Source organism: Lontra canadensis, unplaced genomic scaffold, assembly GCF_010015895.1.
Source record: "Lontra canadensis isolate GAN:19392208 unplaced genomic scaffold, GSC_riverotter_1.0 scaffold171, whole genome shotgun sequence".
Lineage (NCBI taxonomy): Eukaryota > Metazoa > Chordata > Mammalia > Carnivora > Mustelidae > Lontra > Lontra canadensis.
In genome coordinates, this window is record NW_022631165.1 from 1,371,198 (window position 1) to 1,386,260 (window position 15,063).

General features: G+C 67.9%; 5 protein-coding genes across 28 annotated transcripts in view; 2 read left to right on the forward strand and 3 right to left on the reverse strand.

Annotated features, from left to right (window-relative positions):
* The window catches only part of MAPK8IP3 (mitogen-activated protein kinase 8 interacting protein 3), a 45,437-nt gene extending 41,652 nt beyond the window's left edge, over nt 1–3,785 (forward strand). For all 21 annotated transcript variants that reach the window (XM_032846078.1, XM_032846082.1, XM_032846085.1 and 18 more), the window contains 9 exons: nt 56–136; nt 238–305; nt 403–551; nt 976–1,147; nt 1,233–1,346; nt 1,530–1,568; nt 1,744–1,923; nt 2,037–2,186; nt 2,261–3,785. In XM_032846078.1, the coding sequence (XP_032701969.1) occupies nt 56–136; nt 238–305; nt 403–551; nt 976–1,147; nt 1,233–1,346; nt 1,530–1,568; nt 1,744–1,923; nt 2,037–2,186; nt 2,261–2,382 (1,075 nt within the window). In that variant the 3' untranslated portion in view covers nt 2,383–3,785. The remainder of the gene's footprint in view (nt 1–55; nt 137–237; nt 306–402; nt 552–975; nt 1,148–1,232; nt 1,347–1,529; nt 1,569–1,743; nt 1,924–2,036; nt 2,187–2,260) is intronic.
* A 73-nt stretch (nt 3,786–3,858) lies between these two features.
* Nucleotides 3,859–4,763, reverse strand: NME3 (NME/NM23 nucleoside diphosphate kinase 3). The gene is made up of 5 exons (XM_032846111.1): nt 4,671–4,763; nt 4,454–4,584; nt 4,262–4,363; nt 4,072–4,184; nt 3,859–3,996 (listed from the first exon to the last, which is right to left on the reverse strand). The coding sequence occupies exons 1-5, from the start codon at nt 4,714–4,716 to the stop codon at nt 3,879–3,881; spliced, it is 510 nt and encodes a 169-aa protein (XP_032702002.1). The 5' UTR covers nt 4,717–4,763; the 3' UTR covers nt 3,859–3,878.
* A 126-nt stretch (nt 4,764–4,889) lies between these two features.
* MRPS34 (mitochondrial ribosomal protein S34) lies at nt 4,890–5,994 on the reverse strand. The gene is made up of 3 exons (XM_032846110.1): nt 5,652–5,994; nt 5,520–5,562; nt 4,890–5,436 (listed from the first exon to the last, which is right to left on the reverse strand). The coding sequence occupies exons 1-3, from the start codon at nt 5,970–5,972 to the stop codon at nt 5,141–5,143; spliced, it is 660 nt and encodes a 219-aa protein (XP_032702001.1). The 5' UTR covers nt 5,973–5,994; the 3' UTR covers nt 4,890–5,140.
* A 97-nt stretch (nt 5,995–6,091) lies between these two features.
* On the forward strand, nt 6,092–8,991 carry EME2 (essential meiotic structure-specific endonuclease subunit 2). The gene is made up of 8 exons (XM_032846101.1): nt 6,092–6,344; nt 6,508–6,644; nt 6,964–7,053; nt 7,653–7,744; nt 7,913–8,006; nt 8,197–8,312; nt 8,492–8,681; nt 8,761–8,991. The coding sequence occupies exons 1-8, from the start codon at nt 6,107–6,109 to the stop codon at nt 8,929–8,931; spliced, it is 1,128 nt and encodes a 375-aa protein (XP_032701992.1). The 5' UTR covers nt 6,092–6,106; the 3' UTR covers nt 8,932–8,991.
* A 468-nt stretch (nt 8,992–9,459) lies between these two features.
* On the reverse strand, nt 9,460–14,704 carry SPSB3 (splA/ryanodine receptor domain and SOCS box containing 3). Of its 4 annotated transcripts, none has more exons than XM_032846106.1 (7): nt 14,597–14,704; nt 13,431–13,587; nt 10,894–11,077; nt 10,621–10,808; nt 10,425–10,527; nt 10,208–10,333; nt 9,460–10,015 (listed from the first exon to the last, which is right to left on the reverse strand). In XM_032846106.1, exons 2-7 carry the CDS (start codon nt 13,554–13,556, stop codon nt 9,678–9,680), a joined length of 1,065 nt encoding a protein of 354 aa, XP_032701997.1. In that variant the 5' UTR covers nt 13,557–13,587; nt 14,597–14,704; the 3' UTR covers nt 9,460–9,677. The 4 variants fall into 4 exon arrangements, with proteins under 4 accessions (XP_032701997.1, XP_032702000.1, XP_032701999.1 ...); XM_032846109.1 differs by having other exon boundaries at nt 13,431–13,568; nt 14,597–14,691; XM_032846108.1 differs by lacking the exon at nt 14,597–14,704 and adding an exon at nt 13,751–13,775 and having other exon boundaries at nt 13,431–13,568.
* Between the last annotated feature and the right edge of the window lie 359 nt (nt 14,705–15,063).

Consider the following 15,063-nt stretch of genomic DNA (forward strand, 5'->3'; position numbering starts at 1 on the left):
CGTGGGAAGGGTCTCCTGGGCGAGCAGCCCTGCCCACCACGGCGTCCTCCCACAGGCTGTACGTGCACTCAGCCGTGGCCAACTGGAAGAAGTGTCTGCATTCCATTAAGCTGAAGGACTCGGTGCTGAGCTTGGTGTACGGGACCCTGCTGGGGGCGGGCGTCGGGAGGGGCGGGCGTCGGGAGGGGCCCGCGGCGCCCGGCCTAGGCCCGCTTGCTCACTGCCGTCCCTTTCCAGGCACGTGAAAGGGCGCGTGCTTGTGGCCCTGGCCGATGGGACTCTGGCCATCTTCCACCGAGGCGAAGGTGAGGCCCGGGGGCGCTGGGCGGGCGAGCGGCCACCCCGACCACGGGCAGGGGGGGTCGTGGCCAGGCCCGAGCAGGCGTCTGGGGCTCTCTGCAGATGGCCAGTGGGACCTGAGCAACTATCACCTGATGGACCTGGGCCACCCCCACCACTCCATTCGCTGTATGGCCGTCGTGTGTGACCGCGTGTGGTGTGGCTACAAGAACAAGGTGCACGTCATCCAGCCCAAGACCATGCAGATCGAGGCGAGTGCTGGCAGCAAGAGGGCCTCGCGGGAGGGGAAGTGGCTCCTGGGGGGTACAGCGCTCCCGGTGTGCCTGCTAATGGGCCCTGGGGGCTTTGTGGGGTCCAGGGAAGTCTGCTCAGGGAGACAGCACCGTCACGGGCCAGCAGGGGTGGCCGGGCTGTGAGTGCCAGTCTGTCTGGGCTCCACCTGCTGCTTCGCTCTGTGGCGAGTCCTGTCAGCGCCCACGGGGCCCCGCTCGCCTCCCCCAGGCCGCCAGCCTGTGGGCCGAGGGGACAGGGTGCTGGCTACGGCTCTGCCCTGGAGCCCGGACCCTGAGGAGCAGAACAGGTTCTAGAGCGAAGGCTGCATCGTGACCCGCAGCTAGGTGCGTTCAGACCCCCCCTGGCACCCCCTCATTGATATGAGCTGCCGTGACCCCACAGAAGTCGTTCGATGCACACCCGCGGCGGGAGAGCCAGGTGCGGCAGCTGGCATGGATTGGGGACGGGGTGTGGGTGTCCATCCGCTTGGACTCCACGCTGCGGCTCTACCATGCCCACACCCACCAGCACCTGCAGGACGTGGACATCGAGCCCTACGTCAGCAAGATGCTGGGTGAGGGGCTGCGCCGGGCTCGGGCGTCAGGGCTGGGAGGGCCCCTGGTGGCGGCCACGCCGACCACCCGCCCTCTTCTCCCCAGGCACCGGCAAGCTGGGCTTCTCCTTTGTGCGCATCACGGCCCTGCTCATCGCAGGCAACCGCCTCTGGGTGGGCACCGGCAACGGCGTGGTCATCTCCATCCCGCTGACAGAGAGTGAGTGACCCCCCTCGACGCCCGCACAGGTGGTGGTGACTGCAATGGGACAAGACTTGGGGGCAGGGGGTGGAGGGCACGCTCAGTCAGGCCTTGCTCCAGATGGGGGTGCCGCTCGCCCCGGCCCGCCCCTCCCATGACTTCTCTCCTCTCCCTTCCATGCTGCGCCCCTCGCCTCCCCAGCCGTGGTTCTGCACCGAGGCCAGCTCCTGGGGCTCCGAGGTGAGTCCAGAGCATCTGCCTCCTGCCCTCGAGCACGGAAGCCCCCAGCTGAGATGCCCCGTGGGCTGAGGCTGGCCTCGCCCCTGCGGCGGGTGCTCTCCCGCTGCTGCCTCTGCCCGCTGGAGATCAGCGGCCTCCTCTCAGGCTCGGGCCTGCCGCCCTTCTCTCTCTCCAGCCAACAAAACATCCCCCACAGCTGGGGAAGGAGCCCGCCCTGGGGGCGTCATCCACGTGTACGGGGACGACAGCTGCGACAAGTCAGCCAGCAGCTTCATCCCCTACTGCTCCATGGCCCAGGCCCAGCTCTGCTTTCACGGCCACCGTGATGCCGTCAAGTTCTTTGTGTCAGTTCCAGGTGAGGGGCTGGGCCCCCCCTTGCTGCCAGGCCGCGGCATGGCCCCCCTCCTGGAGCCTGTGGGGGGGGGGGGCGCCGGCTGCCCGGCTGAGCTGCCTGTGCCCCAATGACAGGGAACGTGCTGGCCACTCTCAACGGCAGCGTGCTCGACAGCCCGTCCGAGAGCCCCGGCCCCGCCGCCCCCGCCTCGGACGCCGAGGGCCAGAAGCTGAAGAACGTGCTGGTGCTGAGCGGCGGGGAGGGCTACATCGACTTCCGCATCGGTGAGTAGGCGCTGCCCGGGGTCCCGGGACCCCCCAGCCGGGCCGTCCCATCACAGCAGCTGCTGTCTGTCCAGGGGACGGAGAGGATGATGACACCGAGGAGAACACTGGGGACATGAGCCAGGTGAAGCCCCTTCTGTCCAAGGCGGAACGCAGCCACATCATCGTGTGGCAGGTGTCCTACAGCCCCGAGTGAGGCTCCGGCCTGCCCCGCCGCCTGCCCGCCGCCCACGTGTACATACAGCCCCCCCCCCCACCCCGCCCGCCCGCTGCCCGCCCCGCAGGCAGCCCGGCGCCCGCCCCTCTTAGAACCTCTCAACCTGCAGCTTTCACCTTAGGGCCGGGCCTCCCCAAGGGCGGCAGCACGGGTCTGGCTGGGAGGGAGGCGGGGGAGCGGGGTTGCACCCTCACCAGGACGGCAAGAACCTCTGGGGACACCTGACCCAGCAGCCTCTGGCTCGCCTCTGGTCCCAACTTCTCACAGCCTGGGGGCACTTCAGGGCCAGAGCAAGGCAGGGTCCTGGGGTAGGTTGGGCCAGGAGAAAGCCCTGCAGGTGGCTCCCAGCTCCACCCCGGGCCCCCCACTTCCCTCACCCCAGGACCCCCCAGGGCAGGAAGCAGGGACTTCAGCCCGCCAGGTCTTCCCAGCCAGAGCCCACTTGCCTTTGCCCGCTGCTGCCTGATGGGGTGGGCCTGATCCTACGGGAGCCGGCCCAGCCACTAGCCTTCCCCGGACACCCTGTACCCACACCCTGATGCCTGCCCCGGGAATTGGCATGGAAGCACGTAGCCAGGCTGCCTAAGGCAGCTGCTTGAGAAGACCGGGACAGATGCCCTCTTCTGCTCACCCCGTGTGGCCAGCTCTCCCTGCACAGAAGACCCACCCGGTGGGAGCAGGCTCTGGAGTCCTCCCCTCCCACAATCCCCTCGGGTGGAATTTCTCAGGCTGCCAAGGCAGGCCCAGGCCTCAGGAAGAAGGGGAGGCCCCTGGCCTCTCCTGGGGTCAGTCCTAGGACCCAGGCTCAGCCTCGGGGGGACAGGGGGACACGTGGTCTGGGGCCTGCCTCCCAGTCTCCAAGGAGCCCAGCTCCCAAGACACACTAAGAAGTGCCTAGGGCTGGCAGAGTGGCCTGCTCCCTTGAGGGCAACTGAAGACAGCCCGCGAGGGCTCAGGGCAGAAGCTGCCTCCAGCTGGCTTTGAGGGGGGCCGCCCTGGACTGCCACCTCCCCGACCCGCCCAGGTCCAGGTCTCCTGCTCCGGAGGCCCTGCTGCCCACCCACCTCCCACCAGAGAAGCACAGATCTCGGGCAGCCACGCCGCATCCCAGCCGGCCACCGCCACAGCCACGGGCAGCTGCAGGCTTCTCCCCACCACCCTGCCACTCTCCACTGTGATGTACGTCCGGTCCCTTGTCTGTTCCCACGGGGCCGCGAAGAGACTCGAGGGCGAGCCGGGTGGGCGCAGCTGGGGAAGGGGCTGGGTGGTGATTCTCCTCAGGCTTCGGCCCTGCAAGCGAACCCACGCATCTGCTCTGTGTGTAATAAATGTCTTCACGTCGTAGCCCTGTGTCCCTGGGCACAGACCAGTGGGAGCGTTAAGGACTTGCTTCACTTTATTGTCCCAAGAAACGCTGGCCCACGCGGGGAGCCAGGGCGGGCCGCTAATAGGGGACCGCGGGGTCGCGCGCGCAGCTACTCGTACAGCCAGTGCGCGGCACTGTCCTCCCAGCACAGCAGCTCGTCGCCGCGGAACCAGAGCGCGATCTCCCTGCGGGCGCTCTCCACCGAGTCGCTGCCGTGGACCACGTTCCTGCGGGAGAGCCGCGTGAGCGCCTGCGGCCGCCGGGGCGTGGCGGGGGCTGGGCGCGCGCTCGGGCTGCCTTACTTGCCGACCTCGACGCAGAAGTCCCCGCGGATGGTGCCTGGCGCGGCGTCAGCCGGGTCGGTGGCCCCGATGAGCGCCCGCGAGGCGCGCACCACGTCCAGCCCCTGCCACACCTGCGCGCCAGCCGGCGGGTCTCAGTGCACTGGCCTTCGTTCGCGCCCGCCCGCCCGCCCGCGCGCCGGGCACTCACCATGGCCACCACGGGCCCCGAGCCCATGTAGTCCACCAGCCGGCCGAAGAAGGGCCGCTCGCGCAGCTCGGCGTAGTGCTCGCGCAGCAGCTCGTCCGAGGCCTGCGGCGGGCCGGGGTGGGGACGGGCAGTGCGCGCCGGGGTCTCCGCCCGCCCGCCCGCTCCCCGCCGCCGCCCCCCGCGCGCCCTCACCTGCACCAGCTTCAGCGCCACCAGCTTGAAGCCCTTGCGCTCGAAGCGCCGCACGATCTCGCCCACGAGCCGCCGCTGCACGCCGTCGGGCTTCACCGCCAGGAAGGTGCGCTCGTACACGCCGGCGCCCGCTGCGGGGGCCCGCGGGGTCGGGGCGCGTCAGGCCCGGCCGCTCCCCCGCCCGCACCCCCACCCACCCGGGCCCGCCGCCGTTCACCTGCCGGGAAGAGGTGGGCGAGCACCGTCAGCAGCAGGCACAGCATGATGGCGGCGGCGGCGGCGGCGGGCGGGGCCTGCGTTTAAAGGGGCCGGGCGGCGGGCGCTTGGGGAGCCCCAACCCTCGGGCACCCCACAGGGTCGGCGCTCCCTCCCGGACCTGCCCAAAACCTGCTGTGGCTGCCCAACCCCAAACGCAAAGAAAACCACAACCCAGGGCGCCGGTTCTGCCTTTATTCGAGCGCGCACACGGTTCCCGGCCGAGTCCGGCAGCGGCCGCACAGAGCGGGGAGGTGACCCGCGCCAGCGCTTGGAGCTCCGCGCCGCCAGCCCCGCCACCCCCCGCGGCCAGCTCGCCCAGAGCAAAGGCGCGGGGGCAGGGTCTGGCTCCACGCTCCCAGGGGGCTGACCCAGCTGCAACGCAAAGGCGTCTTCCTTCACAAAGCGGGGCCCGCGCCCTCCCCATAGCATTCAGACTGGCGTGGCCTTGGCCTTTTTCTTCGCCTCCTGTTTCGCAGGGTAGTCCCAGGGATGCACTCGGGTCCGCTCCAGATTCAGCATGGGCTCCTCGGTGCAGGCGTCCCCTCTTTTTTGTCGCTCCGCTAGGATCATGGCCCGCAGGAGTGGCGGGTAGGGCACGCAGCGCGAAGCGTCCTCGGGCGGCGCCGGCGTGAACGCGGTGAAGGCCGCCTCCTCGTGCTTGGGCACTAGCCGCCAGTCGTGGTACATGACCTGCCCGATCTCCCGGGCCTCGCTCTCCGTCCGCCCTGGGGAAGAAGGCCGGGGCTGAGCGCACGTGCGCCCGCGGGGCAGGCTGGGGTCAGGGTCACGGCCGCCCCCAGCGCCTCACCTTTGAAGGTCAGCACGCCCCAGGCTTTCCCGTGCTCCAGGTTCTGCAAAGCAAGCGCACAGGGCGTCGGCTCGGAGCGCGCACTCGCCCCCTCCCCGCGGCCGGGGCGCCGAGGCACCCGCGCACACGCACCTGCGCCGTGTAGTCGGGCCGCACGCGCGTCAGGCGCCAGTAGCACGGCTCGTCGTGCTGCCACAGCCAGGACTTGCGCGTGACCAGGCGGCCCAGGCCGAAGAGCGGCAGGCGGCTGAGCAGCTGCATCAGGCTGCTCTCCCGGCGCACGTCGGCCCAGGCGCGCACGGGCAGCCGGCGGCCCGAGTACGGCCGCGTCAGCGTCTCGTAGTCCAGGGCGTAGCGCTGCGAGTCGCGCGGTCGGTTCCGCTGCTCCCGCAGGGCCCGCACGCGACGGGCCAGCTCGGCGATGAGCCGCGGCCGCACCTTCTTGCGCGCCATGGTCCGCGCCCAGCTCGCCCGCGCCCCGCTCTCCCGCGCCCCGACCGGAAGCCTCGCCTCCGCCGGAAGCGGACGGTGTCCCTCGGAAAAGCGTCCGGGTGGCGGCCGGAAGCCGAGTGGAGGCCGGGCCAGCGATGGCGCGGGAGGGTTCCGGGCGGGCGGGATGCTGGCGCCGGGCGGGGGCCCGGGGCGGGGGCCGGCGGCGGCCTCCGACGTGGGAGGTCTCGGACTCGGACGACGAGGGCCCCGCCGGCGCGAAGGCCCGCGGGCCGGTGGAGGAGCGAAGGGCGGCGGCGGAGGAGCGCAGGGCGGTGGCCGAGGCTCTGCGGCCGGAGCGGGCCCTGCGGCGCGTGGCGGTGCGCTTGGACCCAGGTGCGGTGGGGGGGGAACCGGGGGGCGCCGGCGGCACCCCCGAGGCCGCCCTCCGCGCCGGAATGGGGTCGGTTTCCCAGCCGGGGAGGCGGCCGGGCGCAGGCCGGGTCCGCTCCCCGCAGCCGGGCGGTGGTGACAGCCGTGTCCCTGCGGCCCATCACAGCCCTTCTGGAAGATGCTGGTGCCGACGTCCTGCTGGAGGCCCTGGGCGCTCTGGGCTGTGAGTACCACATCGAACCCCAGCGCCGGGCCCGGAGCCTCAGGTGGACCAGAACGAAGCTGGACCCTTGTCCCCACACTGTGAGTGTCCCGGGGCTGCGGAGTGCACCCCTGGCCTGAGTGCTTGTTTCCCGCAACTTCACGCACGCCTGCGGGGCTTGAGAGCGGTCAGCTGGAAGCTGGAGCACCCAGGGGGTGCCGGGGACTTTCAGGGCTGGTGTCGGCGGACCTGAACTGGTCTTGGACTTGGCGGGGGATGAGGCGAGGGTTGTCTGTAGAGCAGTCTCGCCAGGGCCTGGGCTTGGCTATGGCGACAAGCCTCTGAGCCACTGGGCCCAGGTAGGGCCCTGGGACCTGTGAGGTGGGGGGCGGGTAGCACTGTCTCTCCATGTCCCCACAGGTGCCTTCAGAGGTGTGGGCTGCCGAGGAACAGGTTCTCCTGCTCCTGGAGCCGGAGGAGTTTCTACAGGGCCTCCTACAGCTGACCCAGGTGCGCGGGGGCGGGGCGCAGTAGGCCTTCCCACAGACGGGGGGAGGGGGGGTGTGCTGGGCTCCCCAGCTTGGGGGAGCTGCTCTGCTAGCTGCTGTTCCCTACTCTAGGGGAGAGGGACCAGACAGGATGTGTGCAGCGGCCTGGGGCGGAGATGTGGGTGAGCTAGGGAAGCCAGGTGGGTTCTGGGCCTGGAGCAGACTGGGGCCGCTGCTGGAGAGTAAAACCCGGGTTAGGGGAGGTTCTCGGTAAGCTGAGTGATAAGGCAGGGCGTTAGCTTAGACTGTGTGCGGGTCTGGGTGTGTGTGGTTCAGGGTTTCTCACACACCCACAGAATGCTAGGGGGTTAGGCGCTGGGGTGCAGAGGCAGAAGTGGAGGGTGGGGGCTCAGGTCCCCTCTTGCAGGTGCCTGGAAGGCACTGGGGCTTTCCCAGGTCCCTTGGCCTTGTGGGAGGCACACAGCTGCACTCTGTGGAAGGAAGCCTGTGTCCTTCTCTCCCCCGGACCACTGAGTCACTCTCAGGCCGACTTCTTTGTGTGCGAACGCAGTTGCCGTGCTGCCAGCTGCAGAAACACATGTGTTAAACCTTGGCTTGCAGACTTGTGGCCCATCTTGCTCCGTGCCCTGGGTCTGTCCTGAGAGCTCCACCGGCCCCCACCTGGCTGTCATCGGGCTTGATGCTTACCTGTGGTACCAGTCACTCTCTTGCCCTTAATAGGCCTGGCTGGAATGCGGGAGTTCAGGGGAGAGGTAGTGGGAGCCCAGGGGTTTACTATGACACGGCTAATTCCCTTTCTTGGGGGGCCCCGGGGGAGTGATGGGGTGTGGGGACCCAGAGGGATGGTCACCTTTGCTCAGGTCTCAACAGCCCAGCAACCAGGATGTGCGGCAGCCAGAGAGCCCAGCAGTGGCCCGTGCCCCAGTGGCACTCAGCTGGCCCAAGGTGGAAGAGGTGAGGGCCTGTCAGGTGAGGTGGGATGGGGTGGGATGCTTGCCCTTGGTCCTGCCCTTGGTCCTGGTGCCTGGGCTGCTCTCCAAGACCCAGCAGCCCATTTTGGTCCCAGAGCATGTGGGGTTGGTCTCAGCTGGGTGTCCCCTGGGGGTGACCTTGTCTGACCCACATGGTGGGCTCACATTCTCAGGGCCTGGTCCTCCTGCAGCTCTGGGCACAACTGGATGTGCTGCTGGGGGCCTCCTGGCAGGAGCTGACTCCGCACATATGCGCCTTCACCAGGGCCCTTGCTCAGCGCCCGCTCAAGTGCGTGCCCCCAACCCGGACTTGTGACTGTGGCTGGGGGAGGGGACAGAACACCCGGGTGGGTGGAATCTCCCTGGTGTCTTTGGGAGCAGAGCGGAGAGCTTTGTGAGCTGGGAAGACCGGGTACTCCGAAGACGTGAGGGCTCTAGAACCTTCTTTGCATCCTTCTCCGTCTACAGGCGGTACCGGGATTCCTGTGCCTTTTCCTTCTGTGTGGCTGGGCGCCGGGCAGCCAGCGAGCGTGTGGCGAGAGATGGCACAGGGCTGCGGGGGGTCTGGTGGCGACAGATCAGGCAGTTTCGCCGGGTCAGCCCTGCTGTGGCCGATGCCATTGTCACCGCCTTCCCCTCCCCCCGCCTTCTGCAGCAGGTGGGTCCCCCAGCCCCTGCCCCGCGCTGTGGAGCGAGGGCCGCAAGAGCTGCCCTGCTTACCGCTGTGCCCGCCACAGGCGTTCTCGAGCTGCAGCACGGAGCAGGAGCGCCTGGCCCTCTTGGCGAACCTCCCCGTGAAGACTGGCGGTGCCGGCCAGCCGCGCAGGGTGGGGCCTGACCTTTCCCGCCGCATCTGCCTCTTCCTGACTGCCACCAACCCCGAGCTCCTACTGGACCTGAGCTCCTGACTATGTCTGTGGGACAGGAAGGAGCCCTGTCTCAGCAGCGGGACAGAACGTGGTCCACCCCACCCCAACTAGCAGGGGGAGGGAACAGGGCATTGCCCTTGGGGTAGGTGGGAGGGCAGAGGCGGCCAAAACATTCTAGGGTAACGGACGGGCAGGAGAGGAGGGGTGAACTTTCCCTTCCCTGGGTCCCGGACATGCTGGCCACAGTTGGGGTCAGGAAAGGGGAACAAACACCGGTCACGGAGAGACTTGGGGGCGGCACGTTCTGAGAAGCAGTAAACAGAGTCCCGAGGGAGGACAGAGAACCGGGCTGGCTCTCCTGGCAGGCGCCGTGATGCAGCTGGGCGCGACACGGAGAGAGCCCTGGGCAGCCGGGAGCCCCGGGCCTTGGCCCTTACTCCCTTCCTCTGGCCACCACAGAGGCGTCACGTAGAGTCTAAGTTTATTACGGTCATTTCGGCCTGGGACAGGAGGGACGGCAGCTGACATGCACAAGCAGCTGAAGGGCGCAAGCGGGCTGGCAGCGAGCACGGGGGCTGCCTCTGCCCGTGTCCTCTGGCCCCGTCAGTCCGGGAGAGCCGGGCTGGCCGCATCCGCACGACACCAAAGGCCAATGCTCCTGGGACCACAGGGGCCCGTACTGGCCAAGACCGCCGTGGGCGTGAGTCTGCCCTCTGGAGCCCAGTCTGAAGGGGCATGGAGCAGGCGGCCACCAGCCCCGGAAGGCGGCGTCCCCCGGAAAGCAGTCAGGTCCGTCGGCAGCGTTTCCGTGGGTGGGGCCGGGGCTCGGGGACGCTCGCACCGGTGGCCACGGGGGATGGTGCAGGGGTCTTGCGGCGGCCGCAGCTCATGCTCAGGACCCAGCCAAGCTTGCGACGCAGCACCTGCTTGAGGCCGGGCGGCAGGGGCAGCCCCTCGAGCGTGTCCCCGGAGTCGGGCCGCAGCTGGCGCAGGCGGTGGCAGCACAGGTACTGCAGGGAGGTCATGCTGGCGCACGAGCGGATCACCTTCATGCTGCTCTTGGCCGCCGTGGAGCACACCATCGGGTAGAACTTCTTGTTCTGCAGCTTGGTGGCCGCCACACCTGGGGGGGGGGTCACCACCTGAGTCCCCGGCCGACCCTTCCGGGTGCACACTCCCACCGCCCCTGGTGTGGCCCCGCCCTCCACGAAACCCAGGAGCTCAGGTTCCTGCAGGGACCAGCTGCTGGGACGCCTGGGTGGGGGCTGCAGTTCCACACCCTGCAGGCACTGGTCAAGGTCGTGTCTGCCCTCACCTATGCACTTCCTGTTCTTGAAGAAGGTGAGTGTCCCGTGCCAGGTGTCCAGGTGCACGCCGATGATGGAGCCCTGGCCAAACCTCGATGAGAAGCTCATCTTATCGCCCTTGTGATGGAGGAGCCCTGGGGGGCAGGGCGATGGGGTGAGCCCTGCTACCTCGGGGTCACAACCCCCCTCCCCCCGTCCTCTGCCTGCCCTCAGGGTCCCGCATACCCGTGTAGGAGAGACCCCAGCTGTCTTCATCTCGGCCGAGCAGGCTGCAGAACGTGTGGTGGTACTTGTCCAAGTCCACGTCTGATGTGCCGATGCCCACCATCTGGGAAGAGTGGGGCGGGCAGAGGGCGTCTGGGCCTGGGCGCCTGGGGTCACACCTGCCTGCCCCACCCCCACCAACCTGCTGGCCACTGACCATGTCGGTGCCATAGACCGGTGAGGTCATCTTGATCTCCCAGAAGTGCTGGCCCTCCCCCAGCTCCTTGGTGCCCCTGATGGCCGCCGTGCCACAGCTGTACTCCATGTGGAAGTTGACCTTTCGGTTGTCACAGCTCAGCAGGGTGGCCGAGGACTTATTCAGGTCGTCCCACACCCAGTCAAAATCTGCAGGAGCAGAGGAGGCCAGGGCTAGAGAATAAGCAGGCTGGCTCCCCATGCCCCGCGCCCTGGGTCCTCCCCCGGTTCTCACGCTCGTCCTCCTCCCCGCAGCGGCAGTCCTTGTCCTTGGCGCGATGCGCCGTGTGCAGGCTGCTGCAGAAGGAGGCCTCGCTCTGGCCATCACAGTCACAGAAGGACTCCCCGGTCACAGGCACAGCGCTGGGGATGGGCGGTGGCAGGGTGGGGGACTCGGGGTCGGAATCGGAGTCACTGTGCTGCGAGAGAAGGACCAGCTGCTCCCATCTGGCGTGCCCCCTGCCCTCCATCACCACGTGCAGGTCGACGGCACTGATGCCCCGAGGAAGCACCTGCAGATCTGGCCCCAAAGGCCTTCCCTGGGTCTCTTCACCCGTGTCCAGTGCCATCCCCAGTGGCCCTGGACACCTCCCCCAGTTTCCTGGGAATGGGTTCAAGGTCTCCAACAGGGGTCACAACCAGTCAGGTGGGGCTGCTGGCTTCAGCTCCTCCTCCAGGCGTCCTGAAGCAGGGGATCCCAGGACAGTCTGCTCTCGACCTGACGAAGGCAGCCTGGCTTCCTGCACAGGGAGCGCATGGGCCCCTTCCCGCCACAGAGCCCCTGAATCTGTTCTGGGCCGTGGCCCTCTGGTCATCCACAGAATGGGTGGCTCCTAACCCCGAGCCCAGGGCACCGCAGTCCCGTGCTCACACGTGCAGTGCTGCCGCAGCAAGACCTTCCATGGGGACCTGTCCTCTGCCCGAGGGGCCCCATCCTCGTGACGTGTGCTCCACGTCTTGGGAGCCCAATGATGGCCCAGAGCCAAATCCTTCCAGATCAGTCAGGTATGCTAACACTACGGTTGCCTTCTGTGCTCGGAGCTGTTCCTCTTCTGAGGACGGGGCCCTCTGGACCCACCTGCAAAGGGCTGGGGTCTCACTGGCCGGGCCCAGAACGCAGGCTGGGGTCCTGGCCAGGCTCCACCCTCTGCGCCCTGCTCTCCTGGCCTCCATGAGCTCCTCCCCCGAAATGCCCTCTGCCCCTGCACAGACCCAGGGCAAGGCCTGGTCCACCTCAGCATTCTGCTGCTCTGAGGGTAAGGCCCACCCCCCAGTTGTGTCCATTGTCTCCTACAGCGGGGGCAGCCTTGTTGCCCCTAGACTGCACTTCCAAGAGGCCTTTCCAGCCCCTCCCTCCTGTGCTGTGCTCCCCAGCTCTGCTTTCTCCCGTTAGAAGCTGAAAAACTTGCCCTTTGTTTCTCGGCACCCAAGGCTACGGAGAGGCCACGTGGCGGAGACGGAGCTCAGGAGGCCAGAAGCCATGGTCAGGGACAGATGCCACCAAGAGACAGGAAGAATGCCTGAAGCACCCCCTGCCCCTTATGGAGAATGCTGTTCCCTCAAAGCGAAGGCAGGCCCACTGCTTGTCAGGCCGTCCATCCCCTTCCCATTTTGTGAAGTGCCAGGGTCACAGACCTGAATCCCGGGGTCCACCCGACCAGCCCCCTGCACAGCAGCCCAGCGGGGAGGGGGTAGCTGCCCACCACCAACCAGAGGACCAGCATCGGAGCTGGAGTCAGACATGCTGGGGTGACACACCCACCCACACAACCCAGCACTCCCTGCCCATTAGGTGACAGACAAGCTACAGGCATGCGTCACATGCTGTGCCCTAGGCCCCCAACACCACCTGCATCTTCCAGCGATGAGCTGGCCGGGCAGAGACTGGCGGGAGAATGGATTGCTCAGATCACGTGGTTGGGGGAGCTGGCGATGCGACAGGAATGCAGGCCGAGGCCTCTCGCTGGCCTGGGCAGGGAGTTTGGGGAGGCCCTCGGAAGGGGCCCTGGACTCTGCCTCCAGTTCTCCCCTGGGGGTGGCGGTCCCATGGGGCTCAGCCACCCTCACGCTATCAAGAAGACAACTGCTTCCTCCCAGGACACCCGCCAGGGCTAGGGCAGTAACACGGGGTGCTAGGACACGGCAGAGCCCAGTCACCCAAGGTTCACCCCTGCCAGAAGCAGCCAAGGTGACTCAGAGCAGAACTGAACCCCTGCCCTGGTCTGAGCGCACGGACGAGCCATCTGCAGTGCCCACCTCCAGCAACAGGCACGACGGCTGTGCAGCGTGGCCGCCACGACAGGGGCGTCCCAGCTGCTGCTCTGCGGGCCCCCTGGCCTCCGTGAGCTCTGGAGCCGATGCGTGTGGGAAGGCATGGGCGTTTTGTTCTCTAAAAATTCCAAGTCCTCTTTCTACGTACATACACAAACACCAGGCATGTATTCGTACGGGCAGAGACGGTGTCTGGGAGCATACACATCAAGCGGCTTTTGGATGCTGGTTGGATAAGTGGAACGGAGTTTTTGTTGAACTGACCAAAGAAAACAACTTCTGTGCCCCAGAGAGAAAAATCTAGAGAAGAAGGTGGTATCTGTCTGGGGTCCTGTCACCCCAGGGCCACATGGGTCCTTGATCAGGGAAAAGGAGGGCCTCCCCGGCCCATCCTCTGCCCTCAAGGGCATCTTTCTCATTCAGTCCTGGCTCAGACATCGCCCGCCCTGGGCGCCTCTGCCCCTTAGTCCAGCCACGCCCACATCCCCCACCAGGACCTACCTGCCCATCTGAGTCGTAGCCCCAGTTAGTGGTCCCCGCCAGAGCCACAGCCCGGGCATCCGCGTCTCGGTGGGCTGCGCTCAGGACAAAGTGCCAAGCTCTGCTGCTCCGAGGGCGCCTGGCCATGGTGGACAGTATCTGGAGGAACACCCAGGCTCTGAGCAGAGAAGACACGAGGCAGTGCTCCCGTGCTCTGTGCTCCATCCTCAGCCAGCTGTGCCGGCCTGGCCAAAGGTGCGAGCTTGCCTGAGCCCTGCGGATGCGGAATGAGAGCTCTGGGACTCCTCCCGCCCTCAGCCCTCCCTCCAGCATGCAAGCACCTTGATGAGCGCCAGGCAGAGAGTGAGGAACACCATGCAGACGCCCATGACTCTCAGACTCGTATCTCAGCCCGACTGAGCTCAGCCTGCGGAACCCAGCCTTCCCTCGGGCGTCTCCAACCTCGTCTGGCTCCTCCTCTGTTGTCCAGTTTGACAGATGGCATCTCCAGCCTCCCAGTTCCTCATGCCAGAGCCATGGCAGTCACCCTGAACACCCTCACACGCCCAGCACCACCTCCAAACCGTGTCCTGAGCCCTCTCCATCCCCGGGGCCACCTTTCCTCTGGCTCCTCCCACTTCACTCATTGCAGCCAAGCCGACTTTCTGGAAGCACAGGGCTTAACAACGGAAGCGAGTCTCAATCCATCTGGAAACGGCTCGGCCTTGCCTTACGGAGACAACATGCAACATCCCGTCCCTCCGCGCTTCTCCAAGCCGCAAGGGCCTGGGCCCGGGTGCGAGCCCACTCCCGCCCTTCGCCCGGAATGCCTTTCCCGTCCCGCATTCTCCCGGGACCACGCCGCCTTCCGGGGCTGCCCCCCGACCCAGAGCGCCCCCCGAGGCGCCGCCCCCGGCCGCCAGGCGCAGGTGACCACCCGGCAGCAGCGCACGGCAGGCGGCGCGCCCCGGCCCGGCCCGCGCGGGTCTCCGGCTGCGCGCTGTCGCGGGGGTTGCGGCGAGGCCGCCCGCCGAGCCCTGGGCGCCCCCGGCGCCGCCGCCCGCAGGAACAAAGGCGCGCCGGGGCCCCGCGCCGCCAGCGCTCCCGCCAGGCCAGCGAGCGCGGCAGCCGTGCGCTGCGGAGCCGGGGGACTCTGGGGGCAGCGGCCGCCGCCCGCCGCCGCTCACCTGCCACTGCTCGGTTGCCGCCGCGCTCCGCCCGGCGGCCGTGACCTACTTTCCGCTCCCGAGCGAGACGTAAACAATCCCCGCCCCGCAGCCCGCCCCCCGCGCCGCATTGGCCCCGCGGCCGCTGGCGGGCGCTGCTGGGCGCTGCTGGGCGCTGGCCGTTCGGGGCTGCGGGCAGGGGGCGGGCCGCGCGGCACATGCCTCCTGCCGAAAGGTTGCTCGAACTGTCGGTCCTGGCTCCACCTCCCCATTGGTCACCTCTCAGGCCGTCGGTAACAGGGCCCGTGTGCCCATTGGACGCGCGCGGGGAGAGGCAGGGACAGACACGGAAGTGAGTCCACTTCCGGTTCATGGCGGGCACCGGAAGCTGCGTCTCCTTGCTTGGGCTGTGACTGGCTGAGTGGAGCGCTAGTGGGCCAGTCGGGACGGCCAGGGGAGGGCGCTGCGCGGGGGGCGGGGTTTGGGCC

What these genes read in the sequence shown, in the direction of transcription:
- NME3 (XM_032846111.1), bottom strand. Translation starts at nt 4,716, where the DNA reads ATGCTGTGCCTGCTGCTGACGGTGCTCGCCCACCTCTTCCCGGCAG. An exon ending in TGGCGCTGAAGCTGGTGCAG is followed by an intron (nt 4,364 to 4,453) that starts GTGAGGGCGCGC and finishes GGCCCGCCGCAG; the next exon opens with GCCTCGGACGAGCTGCTGCG. An exon ending in CGGGGCCCGTGGTGGCCATG is followed by an intron (nt 4,185 to 4,261) that starts GTGAGTGCCCGG and finishes GCTGGCGCGCAG; the next exon opens with GTGTGGCAGGGGCTGGACGT.
- MRPS34 (XM_032846110.1), bottom strand. Translation starts at nt 5,972, where the DNA reads ATGGCGCGCAAGAAGGTGCGGCCGCGGCTCATCGCCGAGCTGGCCCGT. An exon ending in GGCCCGACTACACGGCGCAG is followed by an intron (nt 5,563 to 5,651) that starts GTGCGTGTGCGC and finishes CTTGCTTTGCAG; the next exon opens with AACCTGGAGCACGGGAAAGC. An exon ending in GGGCGTGCTGACCTTCAAAG is followed by an intron (nt 5,437 to 5,519) that starts GTGAGGCGCTGG and finishes CTTCTTCCCCAG; the next exon opens with GGCGGACGGAGAGCGAGGCC.
- EME2 (XM_032846101.1), top strand. Translation starts at nt 6,107, where the DNA reads ATGGCGCGGGAGGGTTCCGGGCGGGCGGGATGCTGGCGCCGGGCGGGG. An exon ending in GCCTCCTACAGCTGACCCAG is followed by an intron (nt 7,054 to 7,652) that starts GTGCGCGGGGGC and finishes CTTGGCTTGCAG; the next exon opens with ACTTGTGGCCCATCTTGCTC. An exon ending in GGGCTTGATGCTTACCTGTG is followed by an intron (nt 7,745 to 7,912) that starts GTACCAGTCACT and finishes ACCTTTGCTCAG; the next exon opens with GTCTCAACAGCCCAGCAACC.
- SPSB3 (XM_032846107.1), bottom strand. Translation starts at nt 13,634, where the DNA reads ATGGAGCACAGAGCACGGGAGCACTGCCTCGTGTCTTCTCTGCTCAGA. An exon ending in CTGCGGGGAGGAGGACGAGC is followed by an intron (nt 10,809 to 10,893) that starts GTGAGAACCGGG and finishes CTGCTCCTGCAG; the next exon opens with ATTTTGACTGGGTGTGGGAC. An exon ending in CTGGGGTCTCTCCTACACGG is followed by an intron (nt 10,334 to 10,424) that starts GTATGCGGGACC and finishes CCTGCCCCCCAG; the next exon opens with GGCTCCTCCATCACAAGGGC.